Source organism: Mandrillus leucophaeus, unplaced genomic scaffold (assembly GCF_000951045.1).
Source record: "Mandrillus leucophaeus isolate KB7577 unplaced genomic scaffold, Mleu.le_1.0 Scaffold81, whole genome shotgun sequence".
NCBI classification, from domain to species: domain Eukaryota; kingdom Metazoa; phylum Chordata; class Mammalia; order Primates; family Cercopithecidae; genus Mandrillus; species Mandrillus leucophaeus.
In genome coordinates, this window is record NW_012108808.1 from 5,500,626 (window position 1) to 5,523,557 (window position 22,932).

General features: G+C 41.8%; 1 protein-coding gene across 4 annotated transcripts in view; it reads right to left on the reverse strand.

Moving 5' to 3' along the window:
* Positions 1-22,932, reverse strand: part of MFAP3L (microfibrillar-associated protein 3-like) — a 41,168-nt gene that overhangs the window by 11,570 nt on the left and 6,666 nt on the right. Inside the window, exons 2-3 of one of the 4 annotated variants that reach the window (XM_011967814.1) lie at positions 9,098-9,231; positions 8,076-8,506 (exon numbers count right to left, since the gene is read on the reverse strand). The exons of 1 other annotated variant lie outside the window; for it this stretch is intronic. In XM_011967814.1, coding sequence (XP_011823204.1) covers positions 8,076-8,373 — 298 coding nt within the window. In that variant the 5' untranslated portion in view covers positions 8,374-8,506; positions 9,098-9,231. Of the gene's footprint in view, positions 1-6,155; positions 6,278-8,075; positions 8,507-9,097; positions 9,232-22,932 lie in introns of those variants that run through there. 2 more of the 4 variants (XM_011967813.1, XM_011967815.1) reach the window with 2 other exon arrangements.

Here is a 22,932-nt window from a genome sequence, read left to right on the forward strand (position 1 = left end):
AGGCTATGAACAGATCATTGGCAAAAACAAGAAATGTGAATGGTGTCTGTGTAGAAAATCACTAATATGTAAATTATGATTACATTTATAGAGATTACAGTCATTTTTAAAACAACTTTTTCATCTTTCAGGTTGCCAGAATATAGGGGAGTCGCTAATGACATTGCCGGCAGTGGAAAGTGACGGCTGCCTGGCTGGGTAGGTGTGAGGGGCAGGCCCGGTAGCTCATGGCCCTTCTATCACACACAACTCACCGCAGCCTGGATGGCCGACCCTGCCTAGCTCAGCCTTCTTTCATTAATGCTTTTCCTTTTTTTTTTTTTTTAATGTTGCTGAGAATGTAGGGTAAGGGACACTCCCATGCACTGCAGGTAGTCGTCAGGCTGGTAACACTGTTGGAAAGTTGATTTGATCACAACTTAAAATGAAAGTAGCCTATGACTCACTCTTAGACTTCTTGAAATTCTTCAAATCAGGCAAGCCTAGGTTGACTGGAAAAACAGTAATGATGTAAACAAACCAAGGTAATATAAAAGTATCTTTTTAAGAACAGTGTTTCTTCCCAGGGACACAGTTCAGAGCTTTCCTCCCCAGCTCACTTTCTCTGGGAGAAGCCATAACCGTGGTCAGTTCCACACCAGGAAGGCAGCTGACCTGAGATACCCACGTGGTATGGCCCAAAGTCTCCTCAACAGGACAGTGCCAGGTAGCCCATCTAGCAATGAGAGAACAGATCAACAGCATCCTATGGTTACAATTAAACCTGTAAACAGCAAGAGATTCTACAGTCCAGGGGTGACTGTGACTTAGTGTGAAACCAACATACAACAACATCAGAACTTACGCTCACACAAACAACTTCTGAGTAAATTATTGCTGTACAGCAAGAAGCAGCAATGAGCAATGCATTCTGAACTGAAGAATCACACGGGAAGTGAGAGCACAACCTCCACAGATCCTGTAATCATAGCTTTTCTCCAAACATCACTTCTACCGAAACCTTAAATCTTTCCAGGTTTACCTTAGGATCACTGAGCATTAAAAATTACATATTCAACTTGAGAAAGCTGACTGAAAAAAAAATTAACATTATACCCAAATGCTAAGCTCTTAAAATTTCCAATCACTTATTTGAAAAAAAGGACCTCTTTTTCCTCAGAGACATCTTTTTATGAATGCGTGTGTGTAAACAGTGATGGACGTATGGTTTGTCTATATTCCCAATGAGTGGTATAAACGGATTAAAACTGTATTAACGATCCTGTTTAGACACTTTGGCTCTTAAGCCTCACACACCCATGCTTTTCCAGGAGAAGAATTTAAATCTGCCAAAATAAGTATGTTAGTTTCTTGAAACCAACTTAAAAACATTCAGATAGTGAGAGTTCCAATAAATGTTTATGCAAACAATAAATGAAATACAACATTCACTCAAACAAGGATTGCGTACAATCAGCACCCTTCAAAGAAGTACAAGATGTGTGCATATGTGTTTGTGTCTATAAATGTGGCACACATTTTGTGAAATATAGGCTACTGAAGAGAAAGGATTCATGCCCTTTTACCAAACATAATTGAAAGCAAATTTAGCACTGCACGGCTGCACCTGTTACAAGGCTTCTGCAGAAGATGACAGCTCCTTGAAGCCACTGCAGCATCAGGTTATGAATCCCAGAAGCTGCAAGTGCTCTTGTGCCTTCCCAGCCCCACCCACAACCCTCCCAAGAGACCTCTTCAGAGAGGACTGGGGCAGCTCTAACAAGCTATTTCTTACATCATGCGGAGCAAAGGTGGCCTGGGATAATACAGGCTTAGCTAAGCTTTCACTCAGGAAGGTGGGGATGGAAGGATTTTGCTGTTCGGAATCTGTAGTTCTGTTCTACTTCAAGGTATTAATATCTGAAAAGAACCTACTGTCTTTTTATTTCCTGGAAAAGAAAACATCTGTTCCTCTAGCTAATTTGATCTGGTAATCTTAATATTTAAAGTGCCAAGTATGTAATTCCATGTGGGTTCATAATAGTCTTTTCTAGAGAGTAGCTACAGGTGGTCCTCCAAAATCAGAGCACCCTACACTTAGTTCACATAAATCACTTCTGTTTTGGGAATCTTAGCTGTCACCGTATCTGAGATGGATCTGGAAGGGTCTTTTCACTGCTAAGACTAAAGCTATCTGGGCTCACATCCCAAGTGGAGCACAATTCACTGAAGAAACACACAAATGGTGGTCACCACGTTGGCACTTGATATGGCTCAATTCAGAAAATTAACCTTAGTAATGTAAATTGAACTGCTTCTATGGGATCTACTTTGGAATGATTCTTTAGTTAGCCAAGGGGTTGCTCCTTTGGGTTAGGAGCAGAGTTTCTCAACTCGGGTACTATTGACATTTGGGGCTGGATAACTGTTTATTGCAGGGGTCTGTCTTGTGCAATGTAGGCTGTTTAGCAGCACCCCTGGCCTGTACCCACTTGAAGCCAGGAGCACAACCCGCCTGACTCCACTGGTTATGACAACCAAAAATGTCTCCAGACTTGGCCACATGTCCTCTGTGGAGAAAACAGGTCCCAGCTGAGAACCACAGGGTTAGGCAAATGCAAAGTTCATCTGGTGCATAATACTTTGTAACTTCCACATACACTGCTTTCTTCTGAGGTAGCAGCACATTAGATACCAAAGGCCCTTTGTACGCAGAAGTGATGCACCAGAAAAGGAGGCTTCTGATGAGAATCCCAAACTCACTGTCATAGCAGTCAGGGCATTATTTTGAAATTTCAAATAACATTTAAGGGATATGAATTTGTTTTGCATTTACTGAGTTTTGAAAAGGTTGAGAAATTGAGAGAATATTAAATTACCCAGAAAACTCTTTCCTTTCTTTACAAAACACACTATATTAAGAAACAGGGATTTTAGCAACTGAAACATATTATTGTGAGGATATAGTACAATATTAACAATAATAATAGCAGTGCCACTTACTGAGAGCTTGCTATGTTCCAGGTACCTCTGCTAAGCATTTAAGACTCACAATCCCACTTTTAGTAAAAAAGGATTATCTCTGTTTCACAGACAAGAAAACCATGGCTCAGAAAAGTCAAAGAACTTCCTTAAAGACTATATAGTGTGATTCTTCTGAATTTCCAATCATATATTAATAATTACATATTTTCCAATAATATATAAATAATATGTTCACAAATCATAAATTGTGTTTGGTACCATTTGATGTTGTGTTTTTGAGATAGGATCTTGCTATTGCCCAGGCTGGAAAGCGGTGTTGTGATCAAGGCTCACTGCAGCCTCAAACTCCCAAGCTCATGCAATCCTCCCATCTCAGCCTTCCCAGTAGCAGGAACTACAGATGTGTGCCACCAAGCCCTGCTAACTTTTTTTTTTTCCATAGAGACAGGGTCTCACTATGTTGCCCAGGCTGATCTTGAATTCCTGGGCTCAAGTGACCCTCCCATCTTGGCCTCCCAAAGTGCTGGGCTTATAGCCATGAGCCACTGCACCTGGCCTTGGTGAGTGTTTTAAATCTCAAATATTTAATATACTAAACAAGAATTCAGTATAACAGGTTAATATAGGACTTTACACTGATCTTAGAGGTAAAGGATAATTTAAATTTAATGCCGTGGACACTGACCTCTTGATATATAAATATTAAGTAGGAAAGTGGTAACTACAGTCTTAACACTGGCTGACACAGCTTGTCATGGTCCCTTGCAGAATTAGTTAAAAGGCATATTACAATCTATTCAAAGAAACCTGCAAAAGTAGAGGGATAAATACAATAGCGCAATGTAAACTAGAGGCAAAATTTATAATAATGAATTCCGTAGCACTATAGTAGCAGTTGTGACAATTGTGGACTCAGTGCTTAATTGTTTTTGGCAACCAGACACTACAGGAGTACAGAAAACAAATCCACAAGAAAAGTAAAAAACCTAACTTAATGGAAGAATTTCAAACTTATACAAGGGCTGAAACCAGTTGATTTTCTTGAAACCCTTGTTACTTATCTTAGGTACTAATATTAATGTAAATGGTTTAAAGTCACAGTAAGAAGCAACAGTGAAAATACACTGGATAATCAGTGCCTGAAATAGTTAGGACTTAATTCCTGGCTACTATACATTTCTACTCACTTCTAGCAAAAAGAAAACTGAAAACAGTATATTTCGTGGCCATTTGTGGTTATTGCTTGTTGCATGTTGTCTGTTTTATGGTGGGTGGACTACCCCAAACAGGATCTTGCTGAACTACAAAAACAAAAGTCTTCCAGATAGAGATCACACATGAGCCTCTCCTGATCTGTGGAATTGAAGTGACAGCACCAGGCAAGCAAAGCAAACCAGCTGCTGCTCCTGCCAATGACAGGAAATAGCCCCATTCTCTCTGGGCCTGGAGGGGCCGGCAGGAATAACAGCTCTCTCAGCTTTTCAGCAGAAACAAGACATGAAATTGCTCCTTTCCAGTCTAATCACAAAGCGAATGGCAGTGTGCTCCCTGAGTGACTCACCGATGATTTTGAGCGCCTTTTTGTGCATGTGCGTGCCATGTACACACACACGTTCCGGCACAAATCCTAACGCTGTCTGACCTTGCTATTGGTAGTGAGGGTGCCTTTTCCATCTAGGAATTCTTCTCACATTCATTCAGTCTGGGTGAGAGGCTCTTCAACATTTTTCACCTATGGGAATCTAAAGGATGATGTGGTGGGTCACGGAGGGAAAATGAATACCCGCTGGCCACACTCTGGTTGTGTCATATCCTCTGGTTTCACCTGGTTTCTCATCTGTATACATGAGGATTAATAACACTTCACTGTCGGGCTTATTATAAGGATTAGAAATAATATATGTCACTTGGTGCAGGGACTTAGTAAATGGCAGTTGTTAATGAAAATTATAATTTTGTTAGTTTGGTTCTAACAGTAGTCTTAGTGTATAGGGTTCTAGGATATTAGTATCATTTTTCTTTTTCCTTTTTTTTTTTTTTTTCGAGATGGAGTCTCACTCTATCACCAGGCTCGGGTGCAATGGTGTGATCTCGGCTCACCGCAACCTTGGCCTCCCAGGTGCAAGTGATTCTCCTGCCTCAGCCTCCTGAGTAGCTGGGATTACAGACATGTGCCGCCACACCCAGCTAACTTTTGTATTTTTAGCAGAGATGGGGTTTCACCATGTTGGCCAGGATGGTCTCAATCTCCTGACCTCGTGATCCACCCACCTCAGCCTCTGAAAGTGCTGGGATTACAGGCGTGAGCCACCGTGCCTGGCCCAGTATTTTTCATACTATATTCAATCATCTCTTTCTTGAGTTATTAAAAACAAAAAACAAAAAACAAAAAACAACACCGCTCCATTTAAACTTCTAGCCTATAGGCCTGAAAAATGGAAATCTATGTCCATGTTATAATATGGGCATTTCCCCCATCAAAAATGAAAAGTTAAAGACTATGGGTTTACCAATAGGCCATTCCAGCTGTCAGATTCTGATATTTTATGAGCAAGAATCTCTCATTTCTGTTGTTTTCTGCGTATTGCCTGGTTGTTAGGTACACTGCTTTGTATATTATCCCATGTTGCTTATGCTCTGAAATTACCATCATGCATTGTAATTACAAAAGCTGAGCTGGAACATCAAGTGCTAGTATCACGAGTTCTTTTTAAAACTTGAAAGTTTTAAAGAGATTTAAAATAGCTAACTGATTTATCAGCAAGGCTGCTGGCTACAAACCAGAGTGCTGAATTCTGATGGAGCGGTTCTCTGCGCCAAAGGCTTTTGACTGGCAGCCACTAGCCTGGAGTCTACTGACAGGCTACTACTATAGTCCATCTTAGCACCCACAAACAAAAGAAAACGGAGCCAAATACAGCTACGAACTAGTTCAACGCCCTCAATATGCAGGTGAAGGAGGCACGGTGCAGAGTCAGCTTGCCAATGCTGAGTCAGCAGTTCTAAGGACCTTTTCGCTAAGACACCACATATGTAACTCAGAAGCAGTAAGATACTACACTTTGGGATAATCCTCAAAATGTTGGAACTGAAATTTAGGCCCCAGCACTATGCTGTTCCCACAGTTCTTTTCCTCTCTAGGACTGAGGAATTCAGTGCCCCAACCCAGCTCTTTAATACCCAGGGATAACCTTTGCTTCAGGGTCCATGTAAAAGGGAGATCCAGGTCTGGGGTCTTTGTTCCCTTTGATTCAGTTGCCCTGGGTTCCCTAGCGATGGCTCAGCCCTGCAGAAAGACCTGCTAAGGTACCTGGGCTGCAGTCTTTGTTACCACGGCTACTGCCCTCTGTTCACAAGTGTGACATCACTGCCTTCTGACTTGTCCTGGAGGAAGGGGCTGTAGGAACCAAAACCACTGTGGGCTAGGGGCTGTGCTCCCTCATCTTTCCACTGTCAGTAGTAAAGGTTCTGGTCATAGCCACTTTTTAAAATTGAGACGGAGTCTCACTCTGTCGCCCAGGCTGTAGTGCAGTGGCATGATCTCTGCTCACTGCAACCCCCGCCTCCTGGGTTCAAGAGATTATTCTGCCTCAGCTTCCTGAGTAGCTGGAATTACAGGTGCATGCCACCATGCCCGGCTAAGTTTTGTAATTTTAGTAGAGATGAGGTTTCACCATGTTGGCCAGGCTGGTCACAAATTCTGGATCTCAGGTGATCCGCCTGCCTCAGCCTCCCAAAGTGGTGGGATTACAGGCCTAGTCATAGCCACTTAATAATAGCAGGACTTTGGGCAAATTTCAGTAAAGGGGCATTTGAACTATAACATCTCCAAGGTGCCTTCTAATTTACCTTTGCTATGGTCCCACAATTCCTCTTGGTCGGTAAAAGTTCGACTCTCCTAGCTTAAACACGATTCATAATATATAATATTTTTGACTTAAAGGAAGAAGCTTTATAATGCTCTACAACCTTGACTGGCTAACCAAAAGCAATGTGAGTGACAGCACTACAGCAAACCCCACAATCCGGCCAATTAGAGAGCTAGCAGCCTTAACCATTTGGAACACAGCTGTGAACCAGAAGTAGGCAACTGCAAGAAAATGCCATTCACTTAGCTCCTAAGGAGATATACAGCATTAGCCTCTATTCTTTTTTCAGGGCAATTAAGATAACATGAGGGAAAGAGATCTAAAATGTAGGTTTTCCTGGAGCAGAAACTCTTCTGGGGATTGCTCATTGGTTAAAGAACTGTGGAACAGGAGGCCAATGTGAATGGAAGAAACTAATAAGCTGCTACTTCAGAACAATGGTCTTTTCACTCCCCCACCCCAACCCCTCTACTTCACACAGTAAATGCCTAGGAAAGCAGATTAACTCCTTCTGGTCAATCTGACCAGGCTTGGGTTTTCAGACAATTACTTCTCGCATCTAAAACAAGAAATGCACTGATTCCCGAAGACCCAATCCTCTCTCTGGCTAGTCTTTCCCAGAGTGAGGTGATTCACACTTTTTGGTCACAAATGCATTTATTAAAAACCAAGCAGTCTCCTGTTGCCCCACATCCTTCCTTGTTATTGCATCCTCCCTCCCTCCCAGCCTCAGCCTAGAAACTGCAGCCAGGTCTCCAGGAATACAGAAGGATCCCAGCCAGTGGCTGAGACTTGCACTGAGGTTTCTTTTCAGAAGTGTGGTCTTTAAATCCACAGCCAATGAATTAAATGAACATTTAATGATAAACAATGGCTATATTGTTAATTCCAGCCATCTCCATGAAAGAAAACAAAACTCCCTTAAAAATTAAATATATTACTTAGGAAAATCCATTTTACATTTGTCTCTATAATGTATTGGATGTATTATATTACAAAATTCCAAGAAGTCTTTTAAAAGACTTCTGTGTTTGTCCTTTGTCTTTGTGTCAATGAATGAAAAAAATGAATTAATTGCTTCTTTGAATCCTTAAGGATATATATTCGCTCTCCTGCCTTAGAAAAACAAGACAAGATGAGATCTTTAAATCATTTGCATGAGAAGAACTAACATCATGGGTGCTGGCTCCCAAGCTCCTGTTTATATTTTATTATGACATTTGATACAACTTTAAAGCCTACCTCCTCCTCTCTCCTTCTCATCCTCTTCTTCTTTCAGCAGCTTGCCAATGGAATTATACCATTTGAACTGTGGGTCAGGGATGCCATAAACACTACAATTAATCAAGGCACTGTTCCCTTCCTTGACTATGATATGGTCAGTTCTGGCAATGATTACGGGCACAGAGCCCAAGACCACGTTAGTGCCATTTAAAGTGCTGTTAGTCACACTCTTAGCAGTGGCCAGAGTGGATACTAGGATTAAAAAGGGCACAGAAGGTAGAAAGCACACAGTCAGATGGCTCTTCAATCGATCCATCTTCTTTGCTTGCTCTGTAAGGCAATAGAGAGATGGTTTGCCAACCGAATCTTCTATCAGACAACACACTGTTCACAGCAGGTCATGGGACAAACCTGTCCTGGGTCCATAGAGTTGGTACTTGAGCAAGAACCTGTTTTTAAGGAAACAAAAATATATATACATAAACATTAGCATTCATCCATTAAAAATACTATAAAATGTTAGCAATGCAGCTAAAATACAAACATCTACATACTTTTTTTTTTTTTGAGATGGAGTCTCGCTCTGTCACCCATGCTGGAGTGCGGTGGGGTGATCCTGACTCACTGAAACCTCCGCCTCCCAAGTTTAAGCAATCCTCCTGCCTCAGCCTCCCAAGTAGCTGGGATTACAGGTGCCCACCAACATGTCTGGCTAATTTTTGTATTTTTAGTAGAGATGGGGTTTCACCATATTGGCCAGGCTGGTCTCAAACTCCTGACCTCAGGTGATCCACCCGCCTCGGCCTCTCAAAGTGCTGGGATTACAGGCGTCAGCCACCGCACCCAGTCAAACCTACGTACTTTTTAAACAAAATACAACCATAAGATGTTCTGGATGTGAATCGTATTTCTCACAGAAATCATAATTTTGTTTTTTGCTATCAAAACATATAGCTTTTATAGGAACAATATATTTTGTATATTAAATTTATATTTTACTTCATAGAGCTCAAAAATGGATTCAGGCTGCTTTCATTTACCATTACAAGCTCTCTTTCCTCCACATTACCTGCCTTCATTGTGGAGGACCTAATTGTTCACCTGGGTGCTCCTTAACCTCTTCTCTCCCAATAAACGTGACTTCTAGTCTATGTCACTGGTCATGGCTTGGGCTCTGCCGGCATTTGGAAGGACTGCATCAGATCACTCTGGCATTCTCCTAACTCCCCATTACAGCTTCCAGAATGTTCCTTACTGTCTCATTCAACTTCCCATGCTCCTATGAGCTCCACCTCATCTAGCACTCTCTGCTCTGTGTTACTGTTACTTACGGGCTCCAGATCACTCATGTACGCCCTGGTTTCAATCTCACCTGCCTTCCACAGGCTGGGAAACATCACCAGACATTATGGTTGGCTGCACTTCTATGTCCAAAGATCTAACCTTCACCTAGTCCTCTATCCTCCATTTCATTCTAATCCTACAGCCATGCCTTCTTCAAAGGCAGAAGTTGTTATTTCAATTCTGCTTACAGTAACACTGAAGGGGCACCTGGTGATGATAAATTAGCTTCAGATCATATTTTTTTTAGTAGGAAAGAAAAGAGTTTTGTTTTGTCATAGATTTCTATACACCCCACTAAACTGGAGTGCTTTCCTGCCCTAGGAAGCCAACACATTACGCCACCAGCCGAAACCCTGTGGCCAAGGGAGATAGCACAGACTGCAGTGGCATGATAGACACCCTGCCATGACTTTGCAAATGTCTTTCTTTACTTGGCTAAACTTGTGGTTTCCTTTGTGGTTGGAAAGCTGACCTATTGAATACAGAACAGCTGTGAAGAGCATGGCCTCGGGTGAGAGAGAGAGAAGGCCAGGATTCTGGACAGAACCACTTTCACTGGCTGTGTGTCTTGGGCAAGTACAAGACAATTATAAGGATTCACAATCAAATGTATATCAAACATGTATGTACTGTTGCCTTGATAAACAAGAATTATTAGCACATTGTATAAAGCATCCTTTATTGAAATTATGCTTCTCGAATCTGTTTTTAAGTTATGTCTTCTAAAAGCCAGACCTTGAGTTTTCTTTCCAACGTTATTATAAATTATAAATAATTATAAATGACTTTCAGCACTGGGTCCTTTGCAGGGGCTCAAGTCTGAGAATGCATGAGCTGCCCCCTTAGGTGTATTCTGTGGTGAGCATATTGAGGGCAAGAGCTGGGTCACTCATTATTGACTCCCTGGTGCCCAAGCCATAGCAGATGCCTGGCTAAACACCATGGGGGAGAATCAGAGACAAGACAGGTTGGGAGATGGGTTCTAATAAATATGGGTGGTAAATACAACTTTTTCCCCCAATTAAAGAGAATGCAACAAATGGAGAATCAAACTGAATTTTAAAGTGCGTATCTCAAGATACTCTGTTTTCAAACAGAGGCTCTCCATATTTGGCTTTCTACTTGCAAACACATTGTGCTAGCAGAGTAAAGAGAAGGGGACACTGCTGTGCTATTATATTTTAATAATGTCAGTAGGTGCTTTGGGCTACAAACACAGCAACTGTTCTGAAATGGAATCTAGTTCCCTTAGAGACCTTATGAGATACAGAAGCAGAGACTTTCATTTTATGCAGGAATTTCAGTTAGCAAAATAGTTTCCCTCTTCCTCATTTTTACTCTCATCCTCTCCCATCTGGAAGAGTTACTAAGGTACAGAAGACATAATGCATCATTTACAGGTTGTTTGTATAAAAGCGTTTTACTCTACAATTCTGTGAAAATTGATTCAAAGTAAAGCACCAAATTAACACTAATGAATTAACAGTTTCAGTAAGAATTCACTCTCAATTTACTCTTTCACTTCAGATTTTTCAAAAGGTATTTATTATGTGCTGGGCACACTGCCAGGATTTAGGGGATGGGAAGTGCCACAAAGCTCAATAAACCACAGACCATGTCCACTCACAGTCTAGTAGGGGAAAGATGTACAGATAACTTCGATATGTTCTCTAGGTGCTATGGGCTTGGAGTTGGGTAGGAAGGAGGGGCACCGAATAGCTTGGTGCCACCTAGAGATGATGTTTGTTGACCACTCATCCAGCATCCAGGCCCTCTTCTGCCTTTCCTTTCTGCAAGTCCCAGAGCTCACAGGGTAGAAACTTCTAGTCTTTCTCATCACCCCACGGCATGTGCACCTACCAAACTTGACACTGCTCCCTGGTGTATGATCTTGCACTTTTCTGTTTTGTGTTGAGGAAATTCCTTCTTGATTACAAGGAGAGCTCCTGGATAGCAAAAACTTACACATATAGTTCAGGAGGATTTCCATACTGCTAGGCACCCATAATCATGTTTATATACTTGCTGTATGAAGCCATGCTTATATGGAATCCAGTTGCAATTATTTAAGAACAAATTACAATGTGTTGCCTGAAGAACATAAGATATCACATGACTTTGGATGCTGGCAAAATATTCTGCAAATGTACTTTTTCAGCTTGTTTGATTAGGATCTTACAGACAGCACCACGAAAAGTTTGGCTGAGCCAGGCATAGTGGCTCACTCCTGTAATCCTAGCACTTTGGGAGGCTGAGGTGGGTGGATCACTAATATGGTGAAATCCCATCTCTACTAAAAATACAAAAATTAGCCAGGCGTGGTGGTGCACTCTTGTAGTCCCAGCTACCTGAGAGGTTGGGGCAGGAGAATCACTTGAACCTGGGAGGCGGAGGTTGCAGTGAGCCAACATGGCACCACTGCACTCCAGCCTGGGCGACAGAGCGAGATGCTGTTTCCAAAAAAAAAAAAAAAAAAGTTTAGCTGATAACAATCTAACATTGTGAAAGACATTTGAGCCAGCAAAGAGTAAAATAACAATCTAACATTGTGAAAGGGATTTGAGCCAGCAAAGAGTAAACCCTAAGTACTATAATCCAGCAGCTTAAAATGCAGTCTTTCAAAATACAAGAACAAAGACCACAGATTTCCAAAGCAGGCTTAACAAAAGCTACAATGGACAAGTTGTTAAACCTCACAATATTTGGGAAAACTTTGATAGACTACTTTATTTTCTATATATAGAACAAAAGAGAAATATTTAGCAAATATCAAATGTTCTTTATTTTGACCCCTTCCCTACCTCCCAGCCATTGTATTTTAGCTAAAAATGTTTAATAAAATGCTTTGTTCAGTCCTACTTCTTCTTTCTCCACCTATAATCAATAAGACCGTTGCCCATGTATTTCTGGAGCTAGAAGGAAAAGGAACTCTTGTGTAAGGGGTGTTTTGTACTAAATGAATATTATTGTTTTTCCTTGGCAGAGTCAATTTGGGTATTGCCCCATCTACTCTGATGAATAATTCGTAGAGTGATACAACTGGATTTTGTTGCAACACCTACTGAGAGTTACCCCTATTTTAATTTGCGTGGGAATGATGCCACAGGCACATAAGCTACCTTCTACATGAAAACACATTCTTCATAGGGTTACACTCATGAAGCATGGAGGGGAAAGCCCAATTTCATATGAATTGGAAAGTGGCAATAAAAGACTCATTAAGACATGAATGCTATCTTTTCAAAACTGGTAGTCAACTCAAGCCATTTCACTTATGAATATGTTTCTGCCACTTCCTTTCCCATATATCATAATGAATTCAAAATATCCATGTCTTTTTTAAACAAAAATTAAAAATTTGTTTTTGCAATTAAAAAAATAATGAGAACAAAATTCTCATAGGCCCATTCTATCCCACCTAACATCTTTCAGGATCAGCATAGAGTCTCTTGAACAACATGGGTCTGAACCACTCAGTCCACTTATATGCAGGTTTTTTTTCTTTAACAGAAGTTACAAGTTACACCAAGTGTGCCTGCCTCTCCTTCCACCTCTTCCACATCCACCACATATGAGACAGCAAAACCAGCCCCTCCTCCTCCTCCTCAGTCTACTCAACTCGAAGATGGCGAGGCTGAAGACATTTATGATGATCCACTTCCCTTAGTGAATGGCAAATATGTTTTCTCCTTCTTAAGGTTTTCTTAATAACATTGTCTTTTCTCTAGCTTACTTTATTGTAGGAATACGGTATATAATACACATAGCATACAAAATATGTGTTAATGAGCTGTTCATTTCATCAGAAAGGCTTCTGGTCAATAACTGGCTATTAGTAGTTAAGTTCTGGGTCAAAAATTATACAGATTTCCAACTGCATGGGGAGTGGGTGGGTGCCCCAACCCATGTTGTTCAAGCATCCACTATACTGAATTTTAGGTAATCAGGGTGATCTCTGAATATAAACTATGGTGATACAGTTTGGCTGTGTCCCCACCCAAATCTCACCTTGAATTGTAATAATCCCCATGTGTCAAGGGCGGGGCCACGTGGAGATAATTAAATCATGGGGGTGGTTTCCCCCATATTTTCCTTGTGGTAGTAAGTCTCATGAGATCTAATGGTTTTATAAATGGGAGTTCCCCTGCACAAGCTCTTTTCTTGCCTGCCGCCATGTAAGACATGCTTTTGCTCCTCCTTTGCCTTCCGCCATGATTGTGAGGCCTCCCCAGCCATGTGGAACTGTGAATCAATTAGACCTCTTTGCTTTATAAATTACCTAGTCTCAGGTATGTCTTTATTAGCAGCATGATAACAGATACATACAGGAATCTAAAGTCAAGGGCCAAGAAATCTATGGAACAAGAATGTTCCTTTAGCCATTACTGCAGTCCAGAGTCAAATCATTTAAGTGATAAATCAGCTAAGTCTTATCTCAATGTCCAAATTCCTACTACAGAGATTCATATTGCCCTTTCTTGTCCATGTTCTAGAGTCTATTTCTGTACAGAGTTTCTCGAAGCCTCTAATCACACAAAGGTAATACCTAATTCAGATGGCAAATGTGATAATCACAGGAAAGTATGAAAGGGCATTGCTTTTAGGTTACTTTTAGAAGCATCTAAAGGGGATCAGTTCAATCCAAATCGATATGCATTACCTGAGAAATGACCCTGTGCTGGGCACACTGCCAGGGGTTGAGGCGCACAGAGGTGAGACTCAGGCCTTTCCCCTCTTGTCAGAATCCGGCAGGGGACAGAGGAACATACATGGACAATTATAAGACAGTGTGACAGCTACCCATCACAGGGTGTCAAAGATCCACTGGGGCACCAGACAAGAGATCAAAGTATTAGTATATAGTTTGGATGAGCCAGGAAGAATTTTCTGGAAGTGATTCTTTAAAGAAGTCCCCAAGTGGACCAAGGGAGAGAAGCTGACCCAAAAGGGGAATAGAATATTGAAAGAAACGGTGATTACAGAGAACCTGGGGAAATGTCTGTAATTAGGCATTGATGGCCAGGTAGTGTGTGCAAGAACAGAGGAGGGGGAAGTAGGCTGGAAAGGCAGGCTGGCCCAGATAATGACCAGATAGTATGCAATGCCAAGGATGGGGGCACTCATAGGTTTTGAAAAGCGGAAGTGGCAGGGCTAGTTCTGTGTTTACAAAAATCAGCTTGATCCTCGTATGGCTGCAATGCAGAGCTGGCTAGGAGACTAGTATTATACAATATCCAGGAAGGAAATGAACAGGGGCCTGAACCAAAAGCAGCGGGGAAGGAAAGAAGTGGGCAGATGCAAAGAAGTACAGGAATTAGAATGTACAGAATGATTATCTGATAACAGGTTGAAGCAGTACAAGACCTCCTGACCAGCAGCACCTATGATTATACAGACAACTCTTAGGAAGGGAGTGTCTCATTTGCTAAAAACCAATGCCTGGCACTGTCAGTGGAATACACAAATTAAGAAATTCAAACAAACCACTCCCTTGGGCAGCACTCCGCTGCCACTCTTGGATGAGGGCCTGTCTGCTAGCAGCGACCTGGCAGAGTACATGGTCGCTCCCGCCTGGTTCCTCACTGCTCCTCCTAGCTTCACCATCTCCTCTCTCTGTACCCCTGGCTGATGGACGGTGTTGTGATGACAAGCCACAGTCATGACATTTAAATATAAAAACTCACAAATTAAGAGCTATACAGCAGCACACCATGAAAAGAATTAGAGCCTTTTTAAAGTAGTGGCCCCTCAGGAGGAAAATGAGACTCAGGAGAGACCTCATGGCATTCTTGGTACCACATGCACTTATTAATTGCGTAGTGTTAGGAAAATTTCCAGCTACTTAATGGGCAGAACTAAATATACACCCAGACTTGCTGGATTGCTGTGAACAGCCACCAGATGAACTGTTAAAGCCCGTGGAACAACTGAGAGGGGCCACAACATTATGACTCCAACTACACTAACGTTCGGCCTCTACAGAATTTTATTTTACGCTGTTATTATTTTTTTTTAATACACAGAAGGCACGTACTTTTTCAAAAACTGATCTGTGTTAAATCACTGTTTTTCAAACCTAAAAACAAACTACAGGCCCAGAGATGCCATCTTCATAAAACTTTATTTTTAATGGGGCATAATATTAAGAAATCATTCTTGAATCTCCATACTTTGTTCACATGGTATGTTTTTCTGATTAAAAATAATACAAAATAAAGCTCTCAGAAATATACTGTTTAAATTGCCCAGGGTCATCAAATCATTATTTTAAAAAATCACTCTAATATGGAGATGACATACTGCTGATATCCTACTAAACATAAATGTTGGTTAAGCCTGATCATCAGAAGGGAGACATTCAAGGGACCTTTATTACAGTCTTTTAAAGAGAAAAAGAGAATCACAAACCCTTATAAAGGAGGAGGGAAAAATTACATTAAAGGTTGCTCTCTATAGATATATAATTATTAAGCAAGATAAAAACACGTCTACACATCTCTTCTCAGAACTAGAACATTAGACTTGGAAAAACTTGGGTATCTTTTCATAAAGCTTTTTCTTTATTCTAAAAAATGGAGGCCTAGAGAAGGTATGGTATTACACATGGGCATGCAATTAATTTAGTGGCTTAGAACCAAAATAAAAAGACCATGATGGCTAATAATAATCCCAGATCAGGACTGGGATTGTTTTCTTAGTTCCATAAAGGCAATTATTAAATTGTTCTAGCACTTGAAACGTGCAATGAAGGCTATTCTAATCACAGGTATATCATTTGGAAGAGTTTATTGATGTTTCAGCACATACTTAATGTCAAATTCTTATTCTTATTCATTCATTCACGTATTAAGATAGCATCTCACTGTTACCCAGGCTGGAGTGCAGTGGCACCATCATAGCTCATTGTATTAATTGGGTCATCCTTAATTGATCAGAGAGACATTTCTCCAGAAATCTGGTGATCCAAGGAATTAGTCAAATCTGGAAACTGAATAGAAATGGGACAGACACACTGGCGCATAGGGCCTTCATGCTGCCAGGCCAATCCCTAAAACGGATCACAATGCACATCAAAGGGTTACAATGCTGTATTCACATTTTTCTTTGATCTTTGACACCATCCTTATTAGAGTCTATATTCAATCTAAGCTGGAACAGAAGCATCTCTAGCTGCTGTCTTTCTTTTCATTAGAATATTTTTCCAACACTTCCCTCCTTTAAAAAATTATGTCCTTTCAAAACATTCTTCCTACTCATTTGGAGTATGCATGTAGAGATCTGAATTTTCATTCCAGTCCAATGAATTTATGTCACCTGCTAATCTGTACATGGCACTACTTCTGCCAGCTTTCAATTATTTTTATTTGATCTCAAGCCCATTTTCCAAGAAGTTCCTGATGTATTTAGTGTGAAGCTCCTATATTCAGAGTGAAACCAGGCAGGAGCTGATGGATGTCTGGAAGCCTGGACACATCAGTGAGTCAGAACTCTTCTTTGGCGAGAAAAATGGCTAGAGGATGCCATGTACCAGGGAGCTGCTTTATGGAGGTGCTGATCCCTGGCTGCCTGCCCACAAGTCCAGGCTGCCCACGCTCTGCCTGGATGGAAGAAGCAAACCCTGTCTTCTCTGCAGCCCACACAGCACACTGTCTATAAATCAGAGGGCAATCTTCTTAATATGCTTTCCTAATATGACTCAGGACCTGAAATAATTGTGAGTGTACATTTTCTTGCTAATTCTGGATCCTTTGATAATGAAAGTGCCTTTCTCAATTCCTACTTCTCCCACCTATTTGATTGTGCACACATGGCTTCCCAACTGGCCAAACAAAACCCCCTTTTCTGGAACTGGGAGGGTAATTTCACATACAATCTTACAAAAGGTGGTTAATTATTTTGTGGTGGGACAACTCAGAATAAAGCTACTTAACTCATCACGAGCCTGAAAGATAGCATTAATAGTACCCAACCGAGACACAGAACAACTTCCAACAGAAACACATACAGTGTTCTTAGCAACAGCCAGTGTGAAGAATTCACTGCAGGTCTCTCTGCAGTTGTGGAGCTGAGATTATAATACAGCAAATGGATAGGATCAGGTGCCTGGGATGAGAGATGGGTTGGGCTCTGAGGTTAAGGTCAAGAACAGAAATTCCGGGGTGACGTGTGAAGAGCAGACCAGCTTAGAATTTTAGGATTAAGACCCACAAGCTGGGAGTGGGTTTTTTCATTTACAAGATGAATTTTTCATTTTTTCTCAATTTTTCATTCACGAGATGACCCCTGGGAGTCAGCTGATCTCTCTGAGCTGTAGACTCATCTCTTAGGTCCTTTCCAAATCTATCATAATATGATCATGACAACCAGGAGTAAGACTGCGCTGGCAAAGGGAAGAAATGGTGAGGGGTAAAGAGAAAAGGGAAAGAACAAGGGAGTTCTTGGTGCACTGCTAAAAATTCCATTGCAGTAAATACAAATAGGGCAAAGCACTGTGATGGCCAAGCCATTTGTGACTTGGCAGATGGCCACAGACACAGCTTGTGCACCACGCAGCCCGTGAGAACTTGTTCTCCACAGGCAAGACAACTTCTTGTGTGTCGCTTACATTCTGGACAATAAAATGAGGGAATAAATGGATTCAAGCTCTCAAAGTATTAGGACACTCCATTCATACCCTCTCCAGATGTCCTCATCTCACTGCAGATGTGAATCAGCCCAGATTCCTCTAAGACTTCCTATATGGAGGATGGGCCAGTCCTCTTGGTCACAGCTGCAGGTTTCTCCCTCCAACTTCACTTCCAGAGCAGCCTGGAGTGAAGCCTGAGCCTCACTACTTTTACCTTGTTATCTGGACTAAGGGCAGGTGATGAACCGAGTGCCTCTGGCCGTGCCACAGACCCAACTTTTCCTCTTTAGACCAAGAACTGCTGGTTGTGTAAATCTGAGCTGTTCCACAAGGGGTCTGACCAAGGCCCGTGTCTTTGGGCCTTGAAACCTTCATTTCACTTGATAATTCAGAGAGGCCTTGTGTCTACTCTGGCAATTTGGGAATGTAATTTTTATCATCAACAAAATTCTCCCATTAAAAAAAGGGTTGGCATTCAAATATTTGTTGATGGTGCTTAGCAGCATGCATTCATTACTTTTATTATTTAATGATTAGTAACAATCTGTGCATGGGGAATGTCTCAAAATATAATGAAAATAAAACGCTAAAATTCTTAAATTATTACAACGTACATTTTCCCAGCAGTTCATCATTCAGTGTAAAAGCCAGAGGCAGCCTTGCTATGGCCTGACAGTAGGCCTCTGGCAGACTCACAGCCTCCATATCCAACCTCTCTACACTCGCTCACTCCCCACCAGCCTCCCTGGCCTCTGCTAATCCTGGAATGGGTAAACCCTGGAATCCTTGAACTTACTATTTCCACCATCTGAAATGAGTTCTGGGATACCTGGAACATTTCCTTTGGAACCCTTTAATCAGCGAGGCCCTTCCTGGTCACCTATATGAAACAATGCTCACCCCATCATGCTCTATCTACCTTGACCCTGGCCTTTGTCTTTAGAGCATTAACTACTACGTATTTACATACTGTGCCCCCATTAGGATGAGAGCTCCCAGAGGGCTGAGCTCCTATCATTGCTGCTGTTTACTGATGTATCCCCACTGTTGAGAAACACACTTTGCTCAAAACAAACACTTGAATATCTGCTGAGTGAATTTATTCTACTTAAATGCCCTTTAAGTTAGACCTATTACTAACTTACTGCTCGCCTTTGGTAGAAATTCTATTCATTTCTTAGACAGTTTTAGAAAATGTCTATTCTTTAACCACAGAACTAAGTATAAACCAAGATTTCTTTAAGTGAGTCCTCAGAAATGCATCATTTGCTTACAGTGGAATTTGAGAGGCTGGTGATAAAGACAGGCCTGAGAACAGAGGCTCAGGGTAACACAGAAGAGGAGGCAGAGATGCCGGAAATGTATGCTCTTGTTATTGTTGAAGGGAAAAGCAATTGCCTACTTAATTTATATTTCAAAATGTCGAACTGTCCCTCACTCCTGTGTCTGCGGTTGTTTGATTAAGACCATTCAAATTCACAGCATAGGAACTGGATCACCTAGGGTTTCCTCTTTCATCAGGATAAAATTTCATCTATTTGAAAAGATGCACTCAATAACTGGAGAGGGTAGTTAAATAGCATTTCCTCCTTCCTCTTTACCAGCCCATTATCACAAAGTGGAATTGCATCGTGAACACTTCCCTGAATCTCCCATGAAAAGTGTCATTATAGGCTCTTTCACTAAGAACCGGATCTCGGTGAAAAACAGAAGAGATCCTGTAATTCAAGCCCTACTGGATTTAATTCTTACTAAGAGTGCTATGATAACTTCCCTTACAATTCACTTAGCATTTATGGCTTACAAAACACCCCGACAGATGATATCTCATCGGAGCCTCAGCACCACTCTAAGGTCGGGACAGGCCTGTGATTCTGCTCACACAACAGTGTAAGAATCCAGGGCCAAGCCACCAATGCTACAGAAAAAGCCCCTTGCAGAGCCCACATCTTCTCTCAGTCCAGGGTTCCTGTTACCTGCACATGGTGGTTACTGAGTGCATGCCAAAGCCTCGGCAACCCTCGTAACAGTGTAACTAATTATTTTACAATTTTGTTCATAAAAGCAATCTTTTTCAGAATTTGATTCCATCTTAAAAATCTTCTTCCTGACTTTAGTGGTTAAGGTCAGTCTTCCACCTAAGTGTTTTTCAGTGTGACAACATGGCAAATTGTTGCAATTAAACAAAACCACCAGAAGAAAGTTGAAAATAGGGCTTTAGTGGTCTCCACTTTGCTTTTCTCTCAGCTTGGATGGAAAGAGGCCCTGTTAGGCTGAGCACTTTCCAGGTCATCTCAACGATCTCTCCACTGGGCAGTCAACTTTATCTAAGTGATAAACACAATTAGGAGCAAGTCATATCAATTAAATGAACTCAAAGTACTTATGAGGCCACTATTATCCATTTAGTACCAATTACTATGGGGATTAAAAACAGTTTAAGACCAGGCCTTTACCCCAAAGGTGCTTAGAATCTTGGTGACACCTGCATATAAAGCAATATGCAATCATGCGCTAAACTAGGTAAATGCCATAAAAATTCAGAGGAGGCCAAGCTGGGAAGATAACAGAATGTATAAAAGGAGACCAGACAGTTCTCCTAGCAAGAGTAATGGTTTAGTCTAGACAAATAAGGGTAGAAAGAAACACAGCATGCCAGTAATAAAAACCTAGGTGGCATTGGTTTTTGCAAGCATCATGCAGTGGATCTGCTGTGGAAGGCTGTCTGGAGAGCTCTGGGACAGCAGGGAACTCCTTCAGAAATTCTATTCCAGAAGAAGACCTCTGGGGCGTCTTAGGAGAAACGATAAAGAGGACTTTGGGACATTTGATCCACTACTTAGGCACAAGAACTAACACCCCAGTGAAAGGAGGAGAGGCGGCCACAACTTGGAGGTAGAGATGAGATGCCTTACAAAGGCAAGAAGAAATCAAAAGTCCACTGCAGGTCCTGGGTACAGAGGCACAGGGAGAAATGATCAGCCCCCATTAAGGCAAAGGATGGGTAATACTCAGATGTTTTCTGGAAATGAATTTCAAGTTCCGCAAAAGTGTTTTGAAATGGAGAAAAACAGGTTACCTTTGAGAAGTTCTAACTAGAGCAGGACTCAAAGACCAAGTAATCTAGGATTGTCCAAACCTTGAAGAAAAACAAAACAACAACAACAACAACAACAACAAAAAACCACCTTCCCACCAACGTAGGGCTGCCAGCAGAAATGGCAGGGAGTCGGCAGACAGAAGTGCAGGCCTGGCCGGGGGTGGGGCAGTGAAGCCCAGCACCTAGCTTTAGCAGGTAAGGAGCAATTTTCAAGATGAACTTAATAACAGCAGCTGAGAAGCAAGAACAAGAGTTGATGCTACCCACAGCCATCCTGGGCAGTAAAGACCTAACAGGAAGTGCTGGGAGTCAAACACTAACTTAGTCTTCACTCAAATACCTTTCCCTGCCTAGGACCAGAGAAAATGGGTTTTGAATCTTTAAGCACAGTCGCTGTATATCTACCTACTTCCTTGCAGGGGAGTCTGGCCTTTGGAGAAGAAAGGAGTTGGCTGATCTCCTCACGGTGGTCATTACTGCCACAAATATAGAGCCCTTGCTAATTTCAAGAAGGAACAGAAAGATACAGATGCAGCCTGGTGCAATGGCTCATGTCTGTAATCCCAGCACTGTGGGAGGCTGAGTCTGGAGACAGCTTGAGGCCAGGAGTTTGAGACCAGCTTGGGCAACATAGCAAGACTTCATTTCTACAAAAAAATTAATTAGCTGGGCATGGTGGCATGCACCTGTAATCCCAGCTACTCTGGAGGTTGAGTTAAGAGGATCACTTGAGCCCAGGAGTTTGAGGCTACGGTGAGCCATGATCATGCCACTGTACTCCAGCCTGGGCAACAGAGCAAGACCTCATCTATATACACACACATATGAAAGGTAAATACTTGAGAACAGATGCATTCTATCTTGTTAAAGAGACGTACTGCTTTCGTAAACCGATGAGAATGATTTGAATTCGTCTCAGCCTGCACCTGAACTGAGTGGGTCCCAGAAGTGGACAATTCTGGAGCACTTTATTCTAACCCATGTATTTCCTCAAGGAGCAAACCCTTCCCTTATGCTCTTCCTCACACCATCAGCAAACTCAAATCCTCAGTGGAAGGAAGGGGTTGGGATTATATTCAGTATCTGCTCAGCAAGCTTTCCTCTTTCCTGTTGACTCCAGAGTCAATTTCAGCACAGCCTCTAAGTAAGTCACCCTCTCAATTCAGAATTAGGGAAGGCCAACCCACAACAATTTTCTTTCAGTCTCATTAGCAAGTCCCCAACGCTTCAGTCCAAAAGGGACCATCAGGGAATTAATTTCTTTTTTCTTTTATGTCTCTCTTACAAAGTCTGTGCCCTGTGATAAGGTTCTGACTTCTTCCCTCACACAGGGAAGGTGTGGGCTTTGCAGCTCCTCCCCTGCCTGAAGTCTTCTGGTTAAGTACAGGCAGTGGAAGTTAGTCTCTCTGGTGGTGCAAAGTCTTGCCTTTGGTAGGAAAACCCCTGAGAGATGCTGTGACCCCACTATCCCTTGAGACAGGTGGGCCTTCCACATTTCTGCTGTACCCAAGACAGAATCCAATTCACTACAAAGGCATTGTTTAAAATGTCCCCTTTCCTTCCCTGCCCTGAGAAACAAATCAATCACTGAGTTCTAATGATTCTCACTCCTCAATATCGGGCTACCACATCCTGGGCTTCCCCTGGGTTATGTGCTCATCATCTCCACTGGACTCCTTCCTTGCTGACCTGCCTCCAATCCACGTACCATGTCATTACTAAAGTCAGCTGACCCTGAAAGATCTAAAGCATATTCCATGTCTTCGTTGTGTAAACAGTGTGAAACTCAAGTCCTACGAAGGACC